Genomic DNA, 16,428 nt, shown 5'->3' on the forward strand with positions numbered 1-16,428 from the left:
CCTCTCCTTTTCTCTTTCTAAAACCCCAGTCTCCTTTACCCTTTTTTCATCAATTAGGGGGCTGCCATGGATGTTTTCATCCATGGTAAGCCCCTTTTTCCTTTTTATTTTCAGTTTTTAGTTCATTTTCTTGTTTTGTTCAATAAATTAGTATCTCTTTCTGAGATTTTCTCAAACCCTTTTATGGGGTTTTTAGTTTCTATTTTGGAAATCTCCTTCTCCCCTATGGGAGTTGTGAGTATGGTTCTTTTGTTTTTAGGTATGAGAAATTATTCTCATTGGTTGAAGTTCGAGACTCAACATGAAGAATTAGGGTTTCACAACTTCTGTAAAATTATGGAAGACTATTGGAGTATGTTCATCCCAAAATTTCCGCATCTGCAGATCGTATGCCGAATCAGAGCGAACTCACAGATTGCATTGCTTCAGATGAAGATTTTTATTAAGGCAAAATTAAGTCAAATCTGTGATGTTTACATTTCTAGGGTGATATGTATTTCTATTAGAATTTTATGTTTTTCAAAAATGACTTGTAAGTACCGTTTGGCGAAATATTAATGAAATCCCTTTTCTTTCAAAAAAAAAAAAAACATTTGTTCAGACAAGTAAGACATGATGACTGATACGCCCATTGTTGCTTCCCAATCCATATCTAAGTAGGAGTGTTAACTATTAAGTGAGTCAGTGGAACACGAGTTAGGTTTCGCATTACCTGATTCAAAATCTGTTTGACTTTCTATTAACTAAGCTAATTCAATTTGAGTCGGGCTTTGAACGAGTCAAAGTCAAGTTGATTGCGAGCAACATGTTCGATTTCACTCTCAAACATATAGATTGAGAGATGAAAATTGAAAGGGATTGAGAAGTGGCTAGTGGCACAAATGAATTTGAAGAGTATATCTTGTCAATTTTGAATATCACCTTTCTCCCATCTTTTGTGGGTTCTTTCCTCCCATCATGTATGGGTTATTTTCTCCTATTTGTTGTTGGGCTGTCTTCTCTCATTCCAGAGCAGGGGGAGCTCAAATGATTGGTTGAATAGATCTAGAGCTTCGAGATTATTTATTCTCTTTTGATGCTATATAGAAGGTGGTTGCAGTTGGGAAAAATACATGGACATCTAACAAAAATCAGGACGTGATTCTGTGCAACCGGGCGAAAGCGAAGCCATTAGTGAAGTAGGAGTTAAATTTTTTATTAATGTTTTAGATATGATATCTTATTCTTGTAAGCATTTGGTTCATATACTGGTATGTGTTTGGAATCAAGAAAGAAACCAAGGTGGTATAGATTTGGAATTTGATATATAATACCATGTGTTTGATTTTATTTGATAATGATTTTTTTTTTCTTTTATTGTATTTGATACCTAGAGGTATTGGTATAAGTCATGCCCACCCTCCTCTTGGATTTTCAAACCTCATACCTTATGGATTTGAAATATGAATTTTAATATCAATTTATTAAACAAACACTAGATAAGGATTTTGCTCATTCTAAATCCATACCTCATACTACAATCATATGAACCAAACGCTCCCATTTGAATTGTTATCAATATTATCTCTTGCTTGCTGGCCATTAAAAAAAAACTAATTTTGTGATTATAGGAAGTTATGAACCATATACGCCCTCGCAGATTCTAATATGTTTATGGCAGTGACACGAAGACTCAGATTCCACGATTGGGCTGATACAGATAATACTTGTGCTTTATGAAATGCAATGATTAATTATTAGACTTGAGAGCGACTATAGAATAAGTATCTTCCTTCCTCATGCAAACTCGCACAACAAATGCGCTTTACAGGTAGAAAAGCTAGCTGTTAATTTGAACTTGAACCACCAAAACCTTAATTCCATTCCCTCACTTTAAAACTTTTACGTAACAATTCAAACTCAAACATTTTTTCCCCCTCTACTTTTCACGTTTTCATTCACACTTAAAACACACACATACACGCACAAGAAATGAAAATGCAACCACTGGAATAAAAACATGCACCAAAGAACAAAAAGATACGCAAAATTTACCAAAATTGGGGTCACATTAAGTGCTCTAACTGGTGAGATTTAAATTTTAAAATTATAACATTGTTAAGATGCATCAAAGTAATTTGTCAATTTGTCTCTCCTAATCTCTCTTTAATATTTTTTTTTTTTTTTGAAGGGGGCAGAGGGGAACTCGAACTGATGATAAGGATGTGTACTGTTTGGGTTAAAAGTAATATGCACAAACTAATTAACCCCTGTGATAGATTGATTAAGCAGCAGAATAGAGAAGTATGATGTCAATCACCATGATTGTTTCACTGAACAAGCAACCACTTGTGCCCAATGTCTCAACCTTGTCTTAATTGTCTGTGGATCATCACCTGCATATAATCATATCATAATCCATCATTATTAACATTCTCATTAACTTAACTTTGATAACACTGATATCCAGAATAGACTTGCCAATTGCCATATAATATAGTCCACACACAACCATTACAGACTACAGTAGGTGCAAAATCAATGCTGGTGAGTGGTGACAGTACAACATTATGGAAATTATGGGTTGGATGCCTACTTGCTCAAACAATTATTATGTAGTTCAGCAACTAAACTAATTAAGTTGCGTTCTATTTATTTCAATCTGTTGAACTTATTAATTTACAAGTCATTTAACTTATCAGAGCTAAGGGTCTGTTCTTCCAGCTTATTTTCAGTTCAGTTCAATTCAGTTTAGTTGCAATCAATTCAATTAAGTTCAGTTCAATTCAGTTGCAATCAGTTCAATTCAGTTCAGCTCCACCTCACCTTATCTAAACTTATAAGTTAATCGAACTTATTTGTTTAAAAAAGAATATTATCAAGCATATAGAAAAAAGTAAAGTTGTACATCTATCAATTACTATGTTTATTAATTGACTTGACTATTACATACTTCATCCGTACATATTGATAAAATTTATAAGAAGAGAATGCTATTAAAGCAATTTCTACTACTTCGTATTATCTAACCAATAACCATAACCCTAATCAATAAGATAAATTAAATGATAACATTACGCGACACACGAATCGCAATAGATTTCCAAGTTATTACCTTTATAAATTATAAGAGCCTAAGAGATTTTTTTTTTAGCCTATACATACTATTTTAAGAGATATTCACTATCAAAGTAAAAATTTCAAATTTAGGTATACCTTTTGCTACAAAACCAAGGAAGCATTCACCTCATTCACTATCAAAGTAAAACCTTGAATATGTTTATGTTATTTTGAGAGTGTATTGTTGGGAGGAATACATTTTACCATGCAAAAATAATTTTCCAAATGGTGCAAAATAGTTCACCACAAAATAGAAAAAAAAAATTGCTTCTTTATATAAATGGATGCCACATTCCTTTCTATTACTTAGGTCCCTTTTTCCCTCATACATTTTCCTCTAAAAATCTATTTTCATGCATGAAATCATTCTCCTTTAAGGACTTGTTCACTTCGGCATAAAACAGTTGAATTGAACTAAACTGAATAGTGATATGTAAGAGTAAAAGGAACTGAATTACACTAAACTGAAAATAAGTTGGGAGAATAAATCCTAAGTGCTTCTTCCTCCAACTAAACTAGGCCTTAATAAATTATTTAACTACTGGTAATAGAATCTGCAATTGTATTAAAAAAACCTCAGGGGAAAATAAAAGCTTTCTATAGTGCAAAAAAAATGCTGTAAAATCCCCATTCATATATCTTTTTGCTTGCTAATATATGTCTAAGGATCAAAATTGACCTATTAATCGTGACTTATGAGCCCTTGTTCCTCCCTTGTTCCGCCCTTGTAATAAGGATTCGATTACTTTTGTATAGTGGTGATCCTTCTTGCAATAAAATTCTCCTTACCAAAGAAAAAAAATCTAGGTATAAGGAAGCACGCTTTTGTTGATACCTTAGCAGTTAGGGGTTAAATATGATTGTCATGACTATGAAAATTGCAACCACTACAAATGTTGTACAAAAGTTGCATTTTCTTGTTTTTGTCGAAAGCCATTTAGCGGGTGTAGTAATAGTTCATTTTACTAGATAGTTGTAATTTCAAAAATCACTCAAAAATAAAGTTTGTATTTTCAAACTAGCTAATTAGCATGAAAAACAAGACCAATAAAATAAAACAATGCTAATACCAAGCGTAATTATAAAAACCAAGTATTTAAAATTCTTGTTAAGAGGAATTTAAACAGCCAACTTCATACTGACAAAATTAAAAGAGCTTTCTTCATTTTAGCACAGGACTTTAACTTTGAAGCGTACAATTAAATTGTGACATTTATGATATGAGTTAAATTCGAATATTCAAATTTACTTGTAGCATACATTTACTCCAAATATAATCAGGAAGTAACGGATTAATCACATTATACGCATTACTATAACATGATAGTGATCTTCAAAGAAAAGGAAAAAAATCATGACATAACAAAGAAAGCAATCATAATACATAAATCAACGGCGAAAATCTCGCTTCAAACAGATTTACCAGAAAATAAATAAAAACAATATTTTTTAAAAATAATAATAAAAAAAGAACCTGGCCAAAACATGGTGGTAAGAGGGCTGCCGACGGGAGAAGAGAGAGACAAGTCACTCTCTGAAGAAGTTGTAGCCAATGAAGAAGAAGATTTATTGGACCTTAAAACGGTGTCGTTATAACTCTTATTAACTGCTAAGTAAAACTCAAGAGCAGGAAGAGTGTTGGATAATCTTGGATCAGGTTGTGTATCAAGGGATTCGAACCCGAAACCAAACCCAAGTTCAATACAAGCTTTAAGTTCATCGAAATCATCATCAGTAAGGCTTTTACTACGACGCCGGGGCCCACTTTGTTCTTTCCGACGAAGCCATAATTCTTCACGGTAAGAATCTGGTGACCATGATTTTTGTTTTAAGAGTGGTGCTACTGGTGGTGCTGCTAGTGCTGCTGGTGGTGCTGGTGGAGGAGGGTGGTGTTTTGGTGGGGACATGGTGGTGGTGTGTGGGTCCCTCCGATGAGAGGAAATTGTTAGGAAGAGGGGGATTATAAGTTATAAGTGAGAGAAATTATAAGGTGGGGGGTTTTGGTGGTTTTGGTTGTGGTGGGTGTCACATATTCACATATGAAAGACTTGGTTGGTCCAAGTCATAATGACCTGTCTTTCCTTTTTTGTTAAAGTTCAACTATTATATGGTCCATTTGGGCTTTTATATTGTATGGGCTTTTTTTTGTAATTTTGTGAATTTGCTTGTTTACTCTTTTGGTTTTCTTGCACGGAGTATGCAATTAGAAGCGAAAGGAATTTGGGTTGACTCAAGTGGTGAGTTTTTCCATCTTTTCTAATAATGTTTAGAGTTCAATTCCTATCGCAAACATTTGTTTGGGATTTAAGGGGGAAGGGGGATTGGGGTATTTGGTTTGTAATGGGTCTTTGGGTTGGGACCCTGTGAGAGGGCAGCCTAGAGGAATTCTTCTTACCAATTTTTTCATTTAACTTAAAAAGTATGCAATTAGAAGCTGGGTTCGAGCGATGTTTTGGGTAATTGATAAGATACAAAGGATGTAAAGTATAGTTAGAGATTTACATTTTATCACAAAGCGTAAGTCATAGTTAAGTGGTAAGATCATGATATTACAAAGTAAGATGTTATGGACTTGGTGTTTAATGTTTGTCAAGCCGTTTTAATAATATATATATGTATGTAGGTATTGATATATATTAATAAAAATTATGAAAGTTCTTATAGTTTAGAGTTTTACCTTGAAAGTTGTATAATCATATTGCATGATAAATTTTTTTCCTTGATATTAAAATAAATGTTAAAGTTAATGTGTTTTGACTTTAAAAAAACGAAGATATCGGATTTTATAAGATATATGGAGTGTTGTTTTTAAAAAAAAAGTGGAAAAATGGTTAAGTATGTTAAGAATTGTTTTTTTTTTTTAGACAAGTAGGAGTAGTAGAATTTGGTTAATTGGAGGAGTGGGAAAACTTTTGATTGGGGCCTCCTAATAATAGTTGGTTAAGGTTGGGTGTATAATTAATGCTTATCATGGTGTCAACTTGATATTGGTTTGGTTTCAAAGGAAAGACTTTTCATGGTGTAAAACCTTTTGCTATATGGCCGGCATATTTGATGGTGTGGTCTTCTCTTAATTGGATCATGGTATGCTCTTAAGCACTAATAATGATTACTTCGTATGGAGTCTTACGTTATGGAGTATTGTTTTTATACAAATTAGTTGTTGATCAGTACGATACCTCGAGGATAATCTATATATTGCATTACATTTTAGTTATTTAATATGGTTAATGTCAATTTTTTTTTTGTTAGGAAATGGGATGTTGTAGTTTGATTAATGCGAAACAGAAAATCAATGAAATAATAAAGGTGAGAATATAATAAAGATGAACAAACAAAGAACACAAAGATTTACTTGGTTCAGTCAAACTTGACCAATACAAGGAGTCCTAAATCTAGAGGCTAAAAGTGTTTCATAAGTTGTGTTTATAATAATGAACACCAAGAGCCCTTTTATAATCACAAGAAACCTCGTACAAACCCTAAAAGATAACTTAAAATCGAAAAATACCGGAAAAACAAGTGCAGCGCACAAAACGGCGCATCGCCCGATCGGGTCCGGCGAAATTCGCCCGAGACGAAACAATTTCGTCAGTTCTTCGTAAAACAGTCATAACTTTCTCGTTTCTCAACGGAATTAGGCATATGACCTATCGTTGGAAAGCTCTTTGAACAAGCTATCATCTCCAATTTGAATCACATTAAAACCATTTATATATTGAGAGATATGTGCATTCAAAGTTAGCCTGATGCCATTCACAAGATTTCAAGTCATAAATAACAAATATCCACCTTGACTTGAAACCGATCAAACAAGGTAACTCCACTTTGAACCAAGAAGTGATGCTCAATAAAATACCATAGAACCTCCACCTTAAACAAAATTCCATAAGCCTACTCACTTTAGGCAATCAAGAACGAACATCTTCTATAATTTGTGTATCGATGCGTCTTCGAACACAAAATCCGTATACAAAACCACCACATGGCCTAGATCGAGAGTATAAAGTCACCAACGCCAAGCATGCTTCCGCATTAATCAAACTACAACACCCTATTTCCAAACAGTTTTGTTAGAGAATATAACTGATTAATAAAAGGTTGTTGTTTACGGGTGTTATTCGCGTACCCATATATGCGGGTACCAAAAAACATTGAAAGAGTTGTATACTAAGCTACTATTATGAGTGTAAACTGCCAACCCATGTTGATTACAGTGTTTTGGGTATTACCATGAGTAGTGCCAATTACATGCCAAGTCTAATCCTCATTCCTCAAAAGTCAAAAGGATCTACTACCAATTAACCATAATGTAAATATTCTTGCAGATTGCATCACAACTAATTTTTTCATTACATGTCGATTCATCCAATCCATTTTTTAAAATGTCGATTCATCTGATCCAAATTCTCCTATAAAATGTTGATTCTTCTTATTATTCATCCACTCTTTTCCCTTTGAAAGCCACAAGCAAAACAATGTGGTATTAGGTAGCTAATAAGTTAACATAAGATATATATTCACAATTGTTTCTTATAAGAGGATATTACTTTTACAGTGAAAAAAGAAAGAGAAAAGAAATATATAAAGATGCGTTCATCCGGATACAAGTGTAACTTAAAAGTAATACATTGACCGACCCAATTATTGCATCTTTTTCCGATAAAAATAAATTTTCATATTTAATACCTTTTTCATGTTGACGGGTCATATGTATCGGGTTATAACTCACACATATTGTATATTCTGAACACTCTTGATGTGGTTACAATTGGATTCTTAAATTAAAGCAGTGTAGTTTATAACTATAAATTATGAAATACTAAACTATAAACTTTCCAGATATGTCAATCATATAATTTTTATTTTTTTAAAATTCAAATATTATGTTGTCTATAAATATTTTTTTCGTCCACAAAGACAAATACGATTTTGTAGATTAGTTGGTTAAATGCATTTGCATTTCAAATGGGTGATCACGTGTTTAGCCTTGAAACGCTATATTTTTATATTATAGAGTGTAGAGTTTATTTCTATTTGTTCAAAAATTAGCAATTACTGAATTTAATAGTTGTGGGGTTGTTATCATGTTTTAAAATATTTTTTTTTGGATGTAAGCTATCTTGACTTTAAATATGCTTTTCCACATCAAACCAATATGAGATTGTTAGTTGGTTAGTGTGCTTGTATTTCAAATGAGAAGTTTCATGTCAGAGCCTTTATACTATATTTTTATTGTTTACTTTGTATCATTATTTGGGAGGGGGTACATTGTACATGTGACCAGGGTTGTTCATATATATCCGTCCCGAATTACCCTGTCCGAAAGTAAACCGATCAGATTTTAAGATTTCGGATAGGATATCCGAAAAAAATTTAAATTTTCGGGCAGAATACGAATCAACTTTTTTCAAAACTGTCAAAGGCACGATCCGAAAATCTAATGATCCGGTCTGAAAACACGGTGATCAGATCCAACAATTCGGATACCCAATCCGGAAAATTTGGGTCAGATTCGGATACCTCTTATCCGAAATTTCCAGATCATTTTGGATCTGATATCTGACATTGAGTAACCCTACATGTGGCATAATGGGTATGCAAGTATGCAATACCTAAGTAGGGTAACGGAAAATTAACAGTTCTACGTATTACTTCTATGAGAATGTTGGGTTTGTTTAGTAACCCGAGTGTGTATTGTAGAAGTGTGCACTTTTGCTCGAGCATAGTTGACGGGCCACATTGGATGCCAGGTATTTTGGGCCATAACTTTAGAGATAATTGAATAAATGTTGGGTCTCCTCAATAATTATGAGGTATATTGTGGCAGGTGAGTTATCATATCTTTAAATGCTTTTCTTAAATATATGTTATATTTTTTTTCTCCACATAAGAATCAAAAATAGATTGTAGATTAATGGTTAATATGTTTATATTTGAAATGAGAGGTTGCATGTTTGAGTATTCACACATATTGTTTTTTATTGATACATTGCATCATTTGTTTAGAAATAAGAGATATATGCAGCAATATGATATTTATTTGTTTTGAGTTATATATATATATATATATATTATATATTATATATATATATTATATATATATATATATATATATATATATATATAATATATATATATATATTATATATATATATATATATATATATATGCGGATATGCCGCGTTTATACAACCTTACAAGGAGATCAGAAAGTCATATCAGTATAAGGATAGGAGTTAGCTCAAGTGGGTAGAGCGCTCCCCTTGGCCCCTGAGGTCAGGGGTTCGATCCTTACCCCCAGCATTATGCTGGGATATTTCCTTAGCATGCTATGCATGTCTTTCCAGCCAATATGTTGGTGTTTCCTACAGGCTAGTAGCCTTATAGGAGTTAGTTTTTGAGCTGACTTAATTTCCTAATAATAATAATAAAAAAAAAAAGTCATATCAATACGGCAATACTATACATGCACATTTGATAGTTAATTTCACAAATAATGTAGCAAGTGAAGTATTATTATGTCTTACAGTTGAAATTTGGTCTTTATGAATCAATCCTAAATTTGACAATCGAGTTAGTTGGGTTGAGTCAATCTTTTATCAAAAGTTTTTCAAGTCGAATTTGTTACGCAGTGCTAGACTCTTAAACATATTGCTATTCAGACAACAGGTTCTTCAATTAGAGACTTGTGCAACAGCGCCTTGACCAAAATATCCCGAACCTGAGCTCCGCTCCCGAACCTGCAAAAGGGACCCATTTTGGAGGTTTGGGTGGTATTTCCCCCTCCGAAGCTTTAGTCAGGTATCAGGAATAGTAAAGGAAACTTTTAGAGAAAAAAAGTTGGTGAGAGAGAGAATTATGACAGTAACAATATAATGCTCTGAAAAACGTACCTTTCTCCTGATTTCAAGGACTATTTATAGTGTTTGGGATAATTGATGTACCCTGAGGTCACCCTAATTTAAGGGCACCTAATTGGCTAATCAATGAAATCATGACATGTGACAAATATTTATTGGAGAGCACACATCATCCAATCTTTATGCAAGTGCCTTTTGGGATTTTAGGACCAAGTAAAAACCAGCGGTGAAAAGTGGGCTGGTACTTCCCCAAATTGGGAGGTGTACTTCAGCTATCTTCCGTTTTGGCCATTACTTCCTTCAATAAGCGGTGAATTTGAGTGCTAGACTCGTAAACATATTGCTATTCAGACAACAGGTTCTTTAATTAGAGACTTGTGCAACAGCGCCTTGACCAAAATATCCCGAACCTGAGCTCCGCTCCCGGACCTGCAAAAAGGGACCCATTTTGGAGGTTTGGGTGGTATTTCCCCCTCCGAAGCTTTAGTCAGGTATCAGGAATAGTAAAGGAAACTTTTAGAGAAAAAAGTTGGGGAGAGAGAGAATTATGACAGTAACAATATAATGCTCTGAAAAACGTACCTTTCTCTTGATTTCAAAGATTATTTATAGTGTTTGGGATAATTGATGTACCCTGAGGTCACCCTAATTTAAGGGCACCTAATTGGCTAATCAATGAAATCATGACATGTGACAAATATTTATTGGAGAGCACACATCATCCAATCTTTATGCAAGTGCCTTTTGGGATTTTAGGACCAAGTAAAAACCAGCGGTGAAAAGTGGGCTGGTACTTCCCCAAATTGGGAGGTGTACTTCAGCTATCTTCCGTTTTGGCCATTACTTCCTTCAATAAGCAAGGGACACGTGGACAACCTAGATGAATCCACGTGTCTTACTTAGAGCCGCCGATATTTAGGCTACAACATAATCAATGTTAGCTACGAGTTTATATACTCAACACTCACTTATTGTTTGGGTTTTACTCAAAGCATATTTGAGTCATGTAATATAAATATGGGTTTGTCTAACCTACACTACAAGACATAGGTTAAAAGTATCAAAATTCCTATATTTAGACAAAATGTTTTCATTTCGAAATTAAATCCAATAAATCTAAAAAATCTTACATGATTCTCTTTGTTTTCAGTATTTATCCTTATATATTATCTCAAAATAGAACTTGTATTATATTTTGTACGACATCTTGAAAATTTTAACATATGCCTTATGACATAGGTTAGAAAAGTTCTATAAACAATAAGATAAAAACAAGAGAATCAAAATTGTGTAATACGTAGATAACAATTACTTCCATTTTATTATTTTCCGTATCACACTTTCCATTTATACTAGTTGACTAAAAAAGAACTTATCAATCATAATCCAAGCAATTTTAACAAACTACTAAAAAACTTGTTAATAACACCTCATAATAGGTCGGTTTAGGATCGAACTTTCGAGCAAAATACATTTTTTTAACAAGTCTACTTAAGCCTCAATACTCCTTCAAACAACTTAAGGGTGAGATCCCCTTAGACTCCCTTCTCCAAGAGATTTAGCCTGGTAATAGTTAGACTTAAGAATTCGTAAGGATCATATTGAACAAGGCTATTCAACTTTTTTACAAAAATAAAATGTCGTACCCCATTCTTAAATATATGTAGCAATCATTTTAATCATGCTAACTCATACATTTACATTTTGTTATAATAACGCTAATATTTTGTGTAAGTACCACCCTCATAGTTTTCATTTGAAACTACCAATATTAATACATTCATTAACCGGTTAAAGTCATGTTGAATTGCTTAATACAATGGATACCAAAAACTTATCACTAAATCACTAACTAATGTTTTATTAGGGATTCCTGTCGGCTCTCAGTTTCAAGTTTTTGGTTTTATTAATGTCAAAATCACATGATACGAGGGTTATAATGAACTTATAGTTAGAAAAATTTATACTAATCATGTCAACACATAATTGAAACGTACATGAAACAAACCGATATGTCTTGTTTATTTCGTGTTCTCATTGCGTAATGCGTGCTTTGTGCTCCCGGGAGCACAATGAGGACTGTGCTCCCACAATACAAAATAGAACATTTACGAATACGAAAAATGGATATTTTACTATTGAAGTGGAATATTACAAAATTCACTTACAAAAACGAACATTTTATTGTTGAAATAGAACACTAGAATTCATTTACGAAAAAAGTGTATTTTACTTTTAAAGTGGAACATTACCAGAATCCCAATACGAAAAAGAATCTATACTAATATATTAAAATTAAGGCGTGCGTAAAACAGTAATGGTGCCACGTGGCGCTCTCCCTAGGGAGTTTTAGTTCATGTAATCCATGTACAATAAAAAAATTTAGAAATTGCATGGTATAGGTTTTGATCCTGTGACCTCAGATTCACGTACTAAAGTTTTAACCACTAGACCAAGTTGTGTTTAGTGATATCATATCAACGTATAATATTAATAAATGAAAATTTTCTTACTCGGAGCATAGCCCGGGCCTAATAACTAGTATTTTATCAAATATAGAACATATTTTCATGGAAAATAGAACATATTTTCTGGTGGAAGATAAGTTTTAAAAGAGCATTTTTAAGATAGAACATTTGCTTATCGAAATAAAACAGATTCACGAAATATATAACATAATTTTCTACTAAAAAATAAGTTTAAAACGAACATTTGTTGAAATATAACATTTTGCTTATTGAAAATAGAATAATTTTTGAGGAAAACAAAATATATATTTTTTGCTTAAAAATATGCTTAAAATGAGCATTTGTTCAAATAGAACATTACTCACCGGAAATGGAACAAATTTACTACAAGGTGCATGGTGTGCACTGTAGGGGTGCTTATTGAACGAACCGATCCCGAATAGCACTGGGCTCGGCTCGAGCTCATTTAACTTTTCATGGGCTCGACTCGTGAGCTTGACGAGCTTGGGGGGGAGCCGAGCTCGTGATTAGTTTTTGCTGCTCGAGCTCGGCTAGTCCCGAGCTTGTTTTCAGGCTCGAGCTCGGATTCGATTATGGGCTCGAGCTCGGGTTCGATTATGGGCTCGAGCTCGTTTGAGAAATTTATTTTGCGAAAAATCTGTATATACCTTAGTTGAGTTAATATTTTAAAAGAAATACTTAATACTTTTTTAATATATAAATATTTTTCTAATATACAATATTTTTTTAGTATAAAATAATAATCGAGCTGTTTACGAGCTTTTCTTATCTCATCGTTTAAGTCTCGAACCGAGCTGAGTTTTGACCGAGTCGAGCTCGAACTGTTTGCGAGCTTGTCAGGATTAGGGGTGTTCGCGATTTGGGATATAACCCAACCCAAACCGCAAATATACGGCTTGACATTTTTCCAACCCAAACCGCACTTTTGCCCAAACCAACCCGAACCGAACTGCGCAAAACGGTTTGGTGTAGTTTGGTTTGCGGTTTAACCATTTTTTCCCCTCCATGACACTAATTTTATAATCTAAGAGTAAAAAAAATTGTTCATATATAAAGAGTCCAAATAAATATGATGTTGCCTACATAATTAAACATAAATAATAATTTATCAAAAGTGTCCAAGTTCTTTACCTCAAACTTATTTTTTCAGTTGTATACTTGTATGCCACCTTGTCAAGTGTATTTAAAAATAAAAAAATAAAAAAATCATATAAAATTGCGGTTTGTGGTGTGGTTTCGAGTTTACAAAAAGTAAAACCCAACCCAAACCGCAAACCGCGGTTTGAATGAAATCATAACTCAAATCGCAATTTTAAAATCGCAAACCAACCCAAACCGTGAATAATGGTTTGAATTGCAATTTGGTGCAATCCAAACTACACTCTGAACTGCCCTAATCAGGATCATTATCACTCCTAGTGCACTATTGGGAGCAGAGCTTGTCTTGGCAACCAACCGTTTGAGTCTCTTAGGGGACTCAAACGGGGGTAATTTGGTCATTTTAAACTTTGGAAATTTCACTCGCGTGTTGTTTGGTACCAATGCTAGGTTAGATTGGTACCATTGTCCGAAAATTTTGATACCAAAGTAAGGTTGCTTGGTACCAATCCTGATAACAATGTGATACCAATACCAGGTTATAATGGTACCATTGTGTAACTTTTTGAGTGTTTGAGTCTTTTTTGGACTCAAACAGTTTTTTTTTTTTTTTTTGGTGAAAAGAGGAATTAAATTACTTAGTTAAAACGTTACATACCACTTTGATCCATACTGGCCACAACCGGCCCTGAATTACATTCTACATGATATAAATCCATACAATAACTAGGGGATAGGGGAAAAACCTAGTTACATTGTTACAACCATATAATCATCATCCCGTCTACGAGCCATACAATCCGCTATTTTGTTTAAATCCCTACTGCAATGCATAATCTTGATCTCCTGGAACATCTGGCGTAACTCCCTGCAAAGATCAATGATATAAGAATATTGGTTAGACTGAGTACTACCGTTGGACACGAGGTGCACTGCCACTTTACAATCCGAGAAAAGGACCAATTTGAAATCTATGAGTAATGGCTAGTTGAAGGCCTTCCCAAATTCCCAACAACTCCGCTAATAAGGCATCTCTCGCGAAGGTGTATCTCTTGAACCCTACTATCCAAATACCCCTATGATCCCTAACTACCCTGCTAACCCACTCTCTTCCCTCTCACTAAGGAAGGACGCATCTGTATTCATCATGACCCACCCCGAAGGTGTGTGGTTTCTAAGCTGACCCGGATTTGCAAGATTGGTACTCATGTTGATTGTTTTTGAGCATTGGAGAAAAGTACTTGTAAGGTTTAAAGCTATTGTTAGCACACTAGCAGAGCTAGGTGTGGCGAGGTTGGGGCTGAATACTTTTTGGTTCCGGTTTTTCCAAATCTCATGACAAGTGAACAGAAATAGACTGGACCATTCTACACCCCTAACTTTCTCATTACACTCAGAGTTGCCCTTAATCCACTCTGTTAATGGGATGTCTAAATTGGGAACTAGAGCTAGGCTCTCCCAAATTTCATGAGCTTTTGGACAAAGGCGGAGTATATGGTTTGCATCTTCTCCTGGGGAGGAGCATCTAGGACAATTTGAATCTTCGGAAATAAGTCTTTCAAATAGGAGGATCTATGAGGCAGGCGGTCAAGCATGTAGCCATATGAAGAATTGAATTTTGGGTGAGGTTTTGGTTTTCCAGATCCATCCCAAATCTTGAGCATTCAGAGTCTGTAACTGAACATGGTAGGCTTGGGAAAGCGAGAACCCGGCATGTGTGAGGAAAGAGGGTGCTCTCATATCTCGCTCTCTTCTCGGGTTTGGGGGTGGAAGGCTCTTGATTCTATCAATCACCTCCTGGTTTAGATGTATAGTTATATCTCCTAAGTGCCATTGACCATTTACTACCAAGGTACTCACCTTTCTATGGTCTTCCACAAGATTTAGGGCCCCCTGCACTTTATTCTAATGGTTCCAATATTTAACCAGTCATCATGCCAAAAACTGATATCCTCCCCCGTGCCTAATATCCATTCCCCATTCTTGTCAAGGATGTCCCATCCTTTCCCGATACTTCTCCACACTGGGGAACCTTTCGCAAAGGATGTGACCTTATTTTCATGGATATACTTAGACATTATACATTTCTGAGCAAGATTGGGGGGGCCTTGAGCTAGTTTCCATCCTAGTTTTGCCATGTATGCTTTGTTCATCAACTTTTGGTTGCGGATCCCCAGGCCACCCTCTATCTTAGGCCGAAACGTTGTTTCTTTTCCCACTAAGTGAAGCTTTCTTTTATTCGCTTCATCCCCCCATAGGAAGTTGTTACACACTTGGTCCAGCTCATGAAGGGTACGGGCCGGGAAAAAGGTTGCTTGCATGTAATATGCAGGTATGTGGACAGGGTGGAGTTAATCAAACATAGACGACCAGCTTTTGATAGATATTTTGTCTTCCATCTAGCCAGTCTATGTTTTACTTTGTCGACGAACAAATTGCACCTGACTTCTGGAGGGTCTTTTATGTGAAAGGGGCATTCCTAGGTACATACCTAGGTTTTCATTTTCTTCTATGTTCAAAGTACTTTGAAACAATTCCTTGTGTTCATCCTGAGTGTTGGGCGAAAAAACAAGACGACTTTTCTGTTCATTTATTTTCTGCCCTGACATATCACAAAACTGATTCAACACTTTCCTGACCGCAAAAGCAGTGTTTTCATCTACCCGACCAAACAAGAGGAGATCATCTGCAAACATTAGATGAGATACCTGGATTTTGTCCTTCCCAACCCAGAAGGGTGTCCATTCCTCCTCAGACACCGCTTGGTTTATAAGATGAGTTAAAGACTCTAGGCAGATATTAAACAGGTAAGGTGACATAGGGTCCCCCTGCCTAAGACCTCTAGTATGATTAAAAGCATCTGTTTTCCTTCCATTCGC

The 16,428-nt window shown here is 34.7% G+C and overlaps 1 protein-coding gene across 1 annotated transcript; it reads right to left on the reverse strand.

Annotated features, from left to right (window-relative positions):
• Positions 1 to 1,969: 1,969 nt before the first annotated feature.
• On the reverse strand, positions 1,970 to 5,130 carry LOC104883756 (uncharacterized). Its single transcript, XM_010668313.4, has 2 exons — positions 4,574 to 5,130; positions 1,970 to 2,375 (listed from the first exon to the last, which is right to left on the reverse strand). Exons 1-2 carry the CDS (start codon positions 5,004 to 5,006, stop codon positions 2,296 to 2,298), a joined length of 513 nt encoding a protein of 170 aa, XP_010666615.2. The 5' UTR covers positions 5,007 to 5,130; the 3' UTR covers positions 1,970 to 2,295.
• Between the last annotated feature and the right edge of the window lie 11,298 nt (positions 5,131 to 16,428).

The sequence above is a fragment of the Beta vulgaris genome, chromosome 6, assembly GCF_026745355.1.
Source record: "Beta vulgaris subsp. vulgaris cultivar EL10 chromosome 6, EL10.2, whole genome shotgun sequence".
NCBI classification, from domain to species: Eukaryota; Viridiplantae; Streptophyta; class Magnoliopsida; order Caryophyllales; family Amaranthaceae; genus Beta; species Beta vulgaris.

Excerpts from the sequence above, each read along its gene's own strand:
- LOC104883756 (XM_010668313.4), bottom strand. The coding sequence starts at position 5,006 with ATGTCCCCACCAAAACACCACCCTCCTCCACCAGCACCACCAGCAGCA. Across the intron at positions 2,376-4,573 it reads TACCACCATGTTTTGGCCAG|GTGATGATCCACAGACAATT; the intron begins GTTCTTTTTTTA and ends GATTATATGCAG.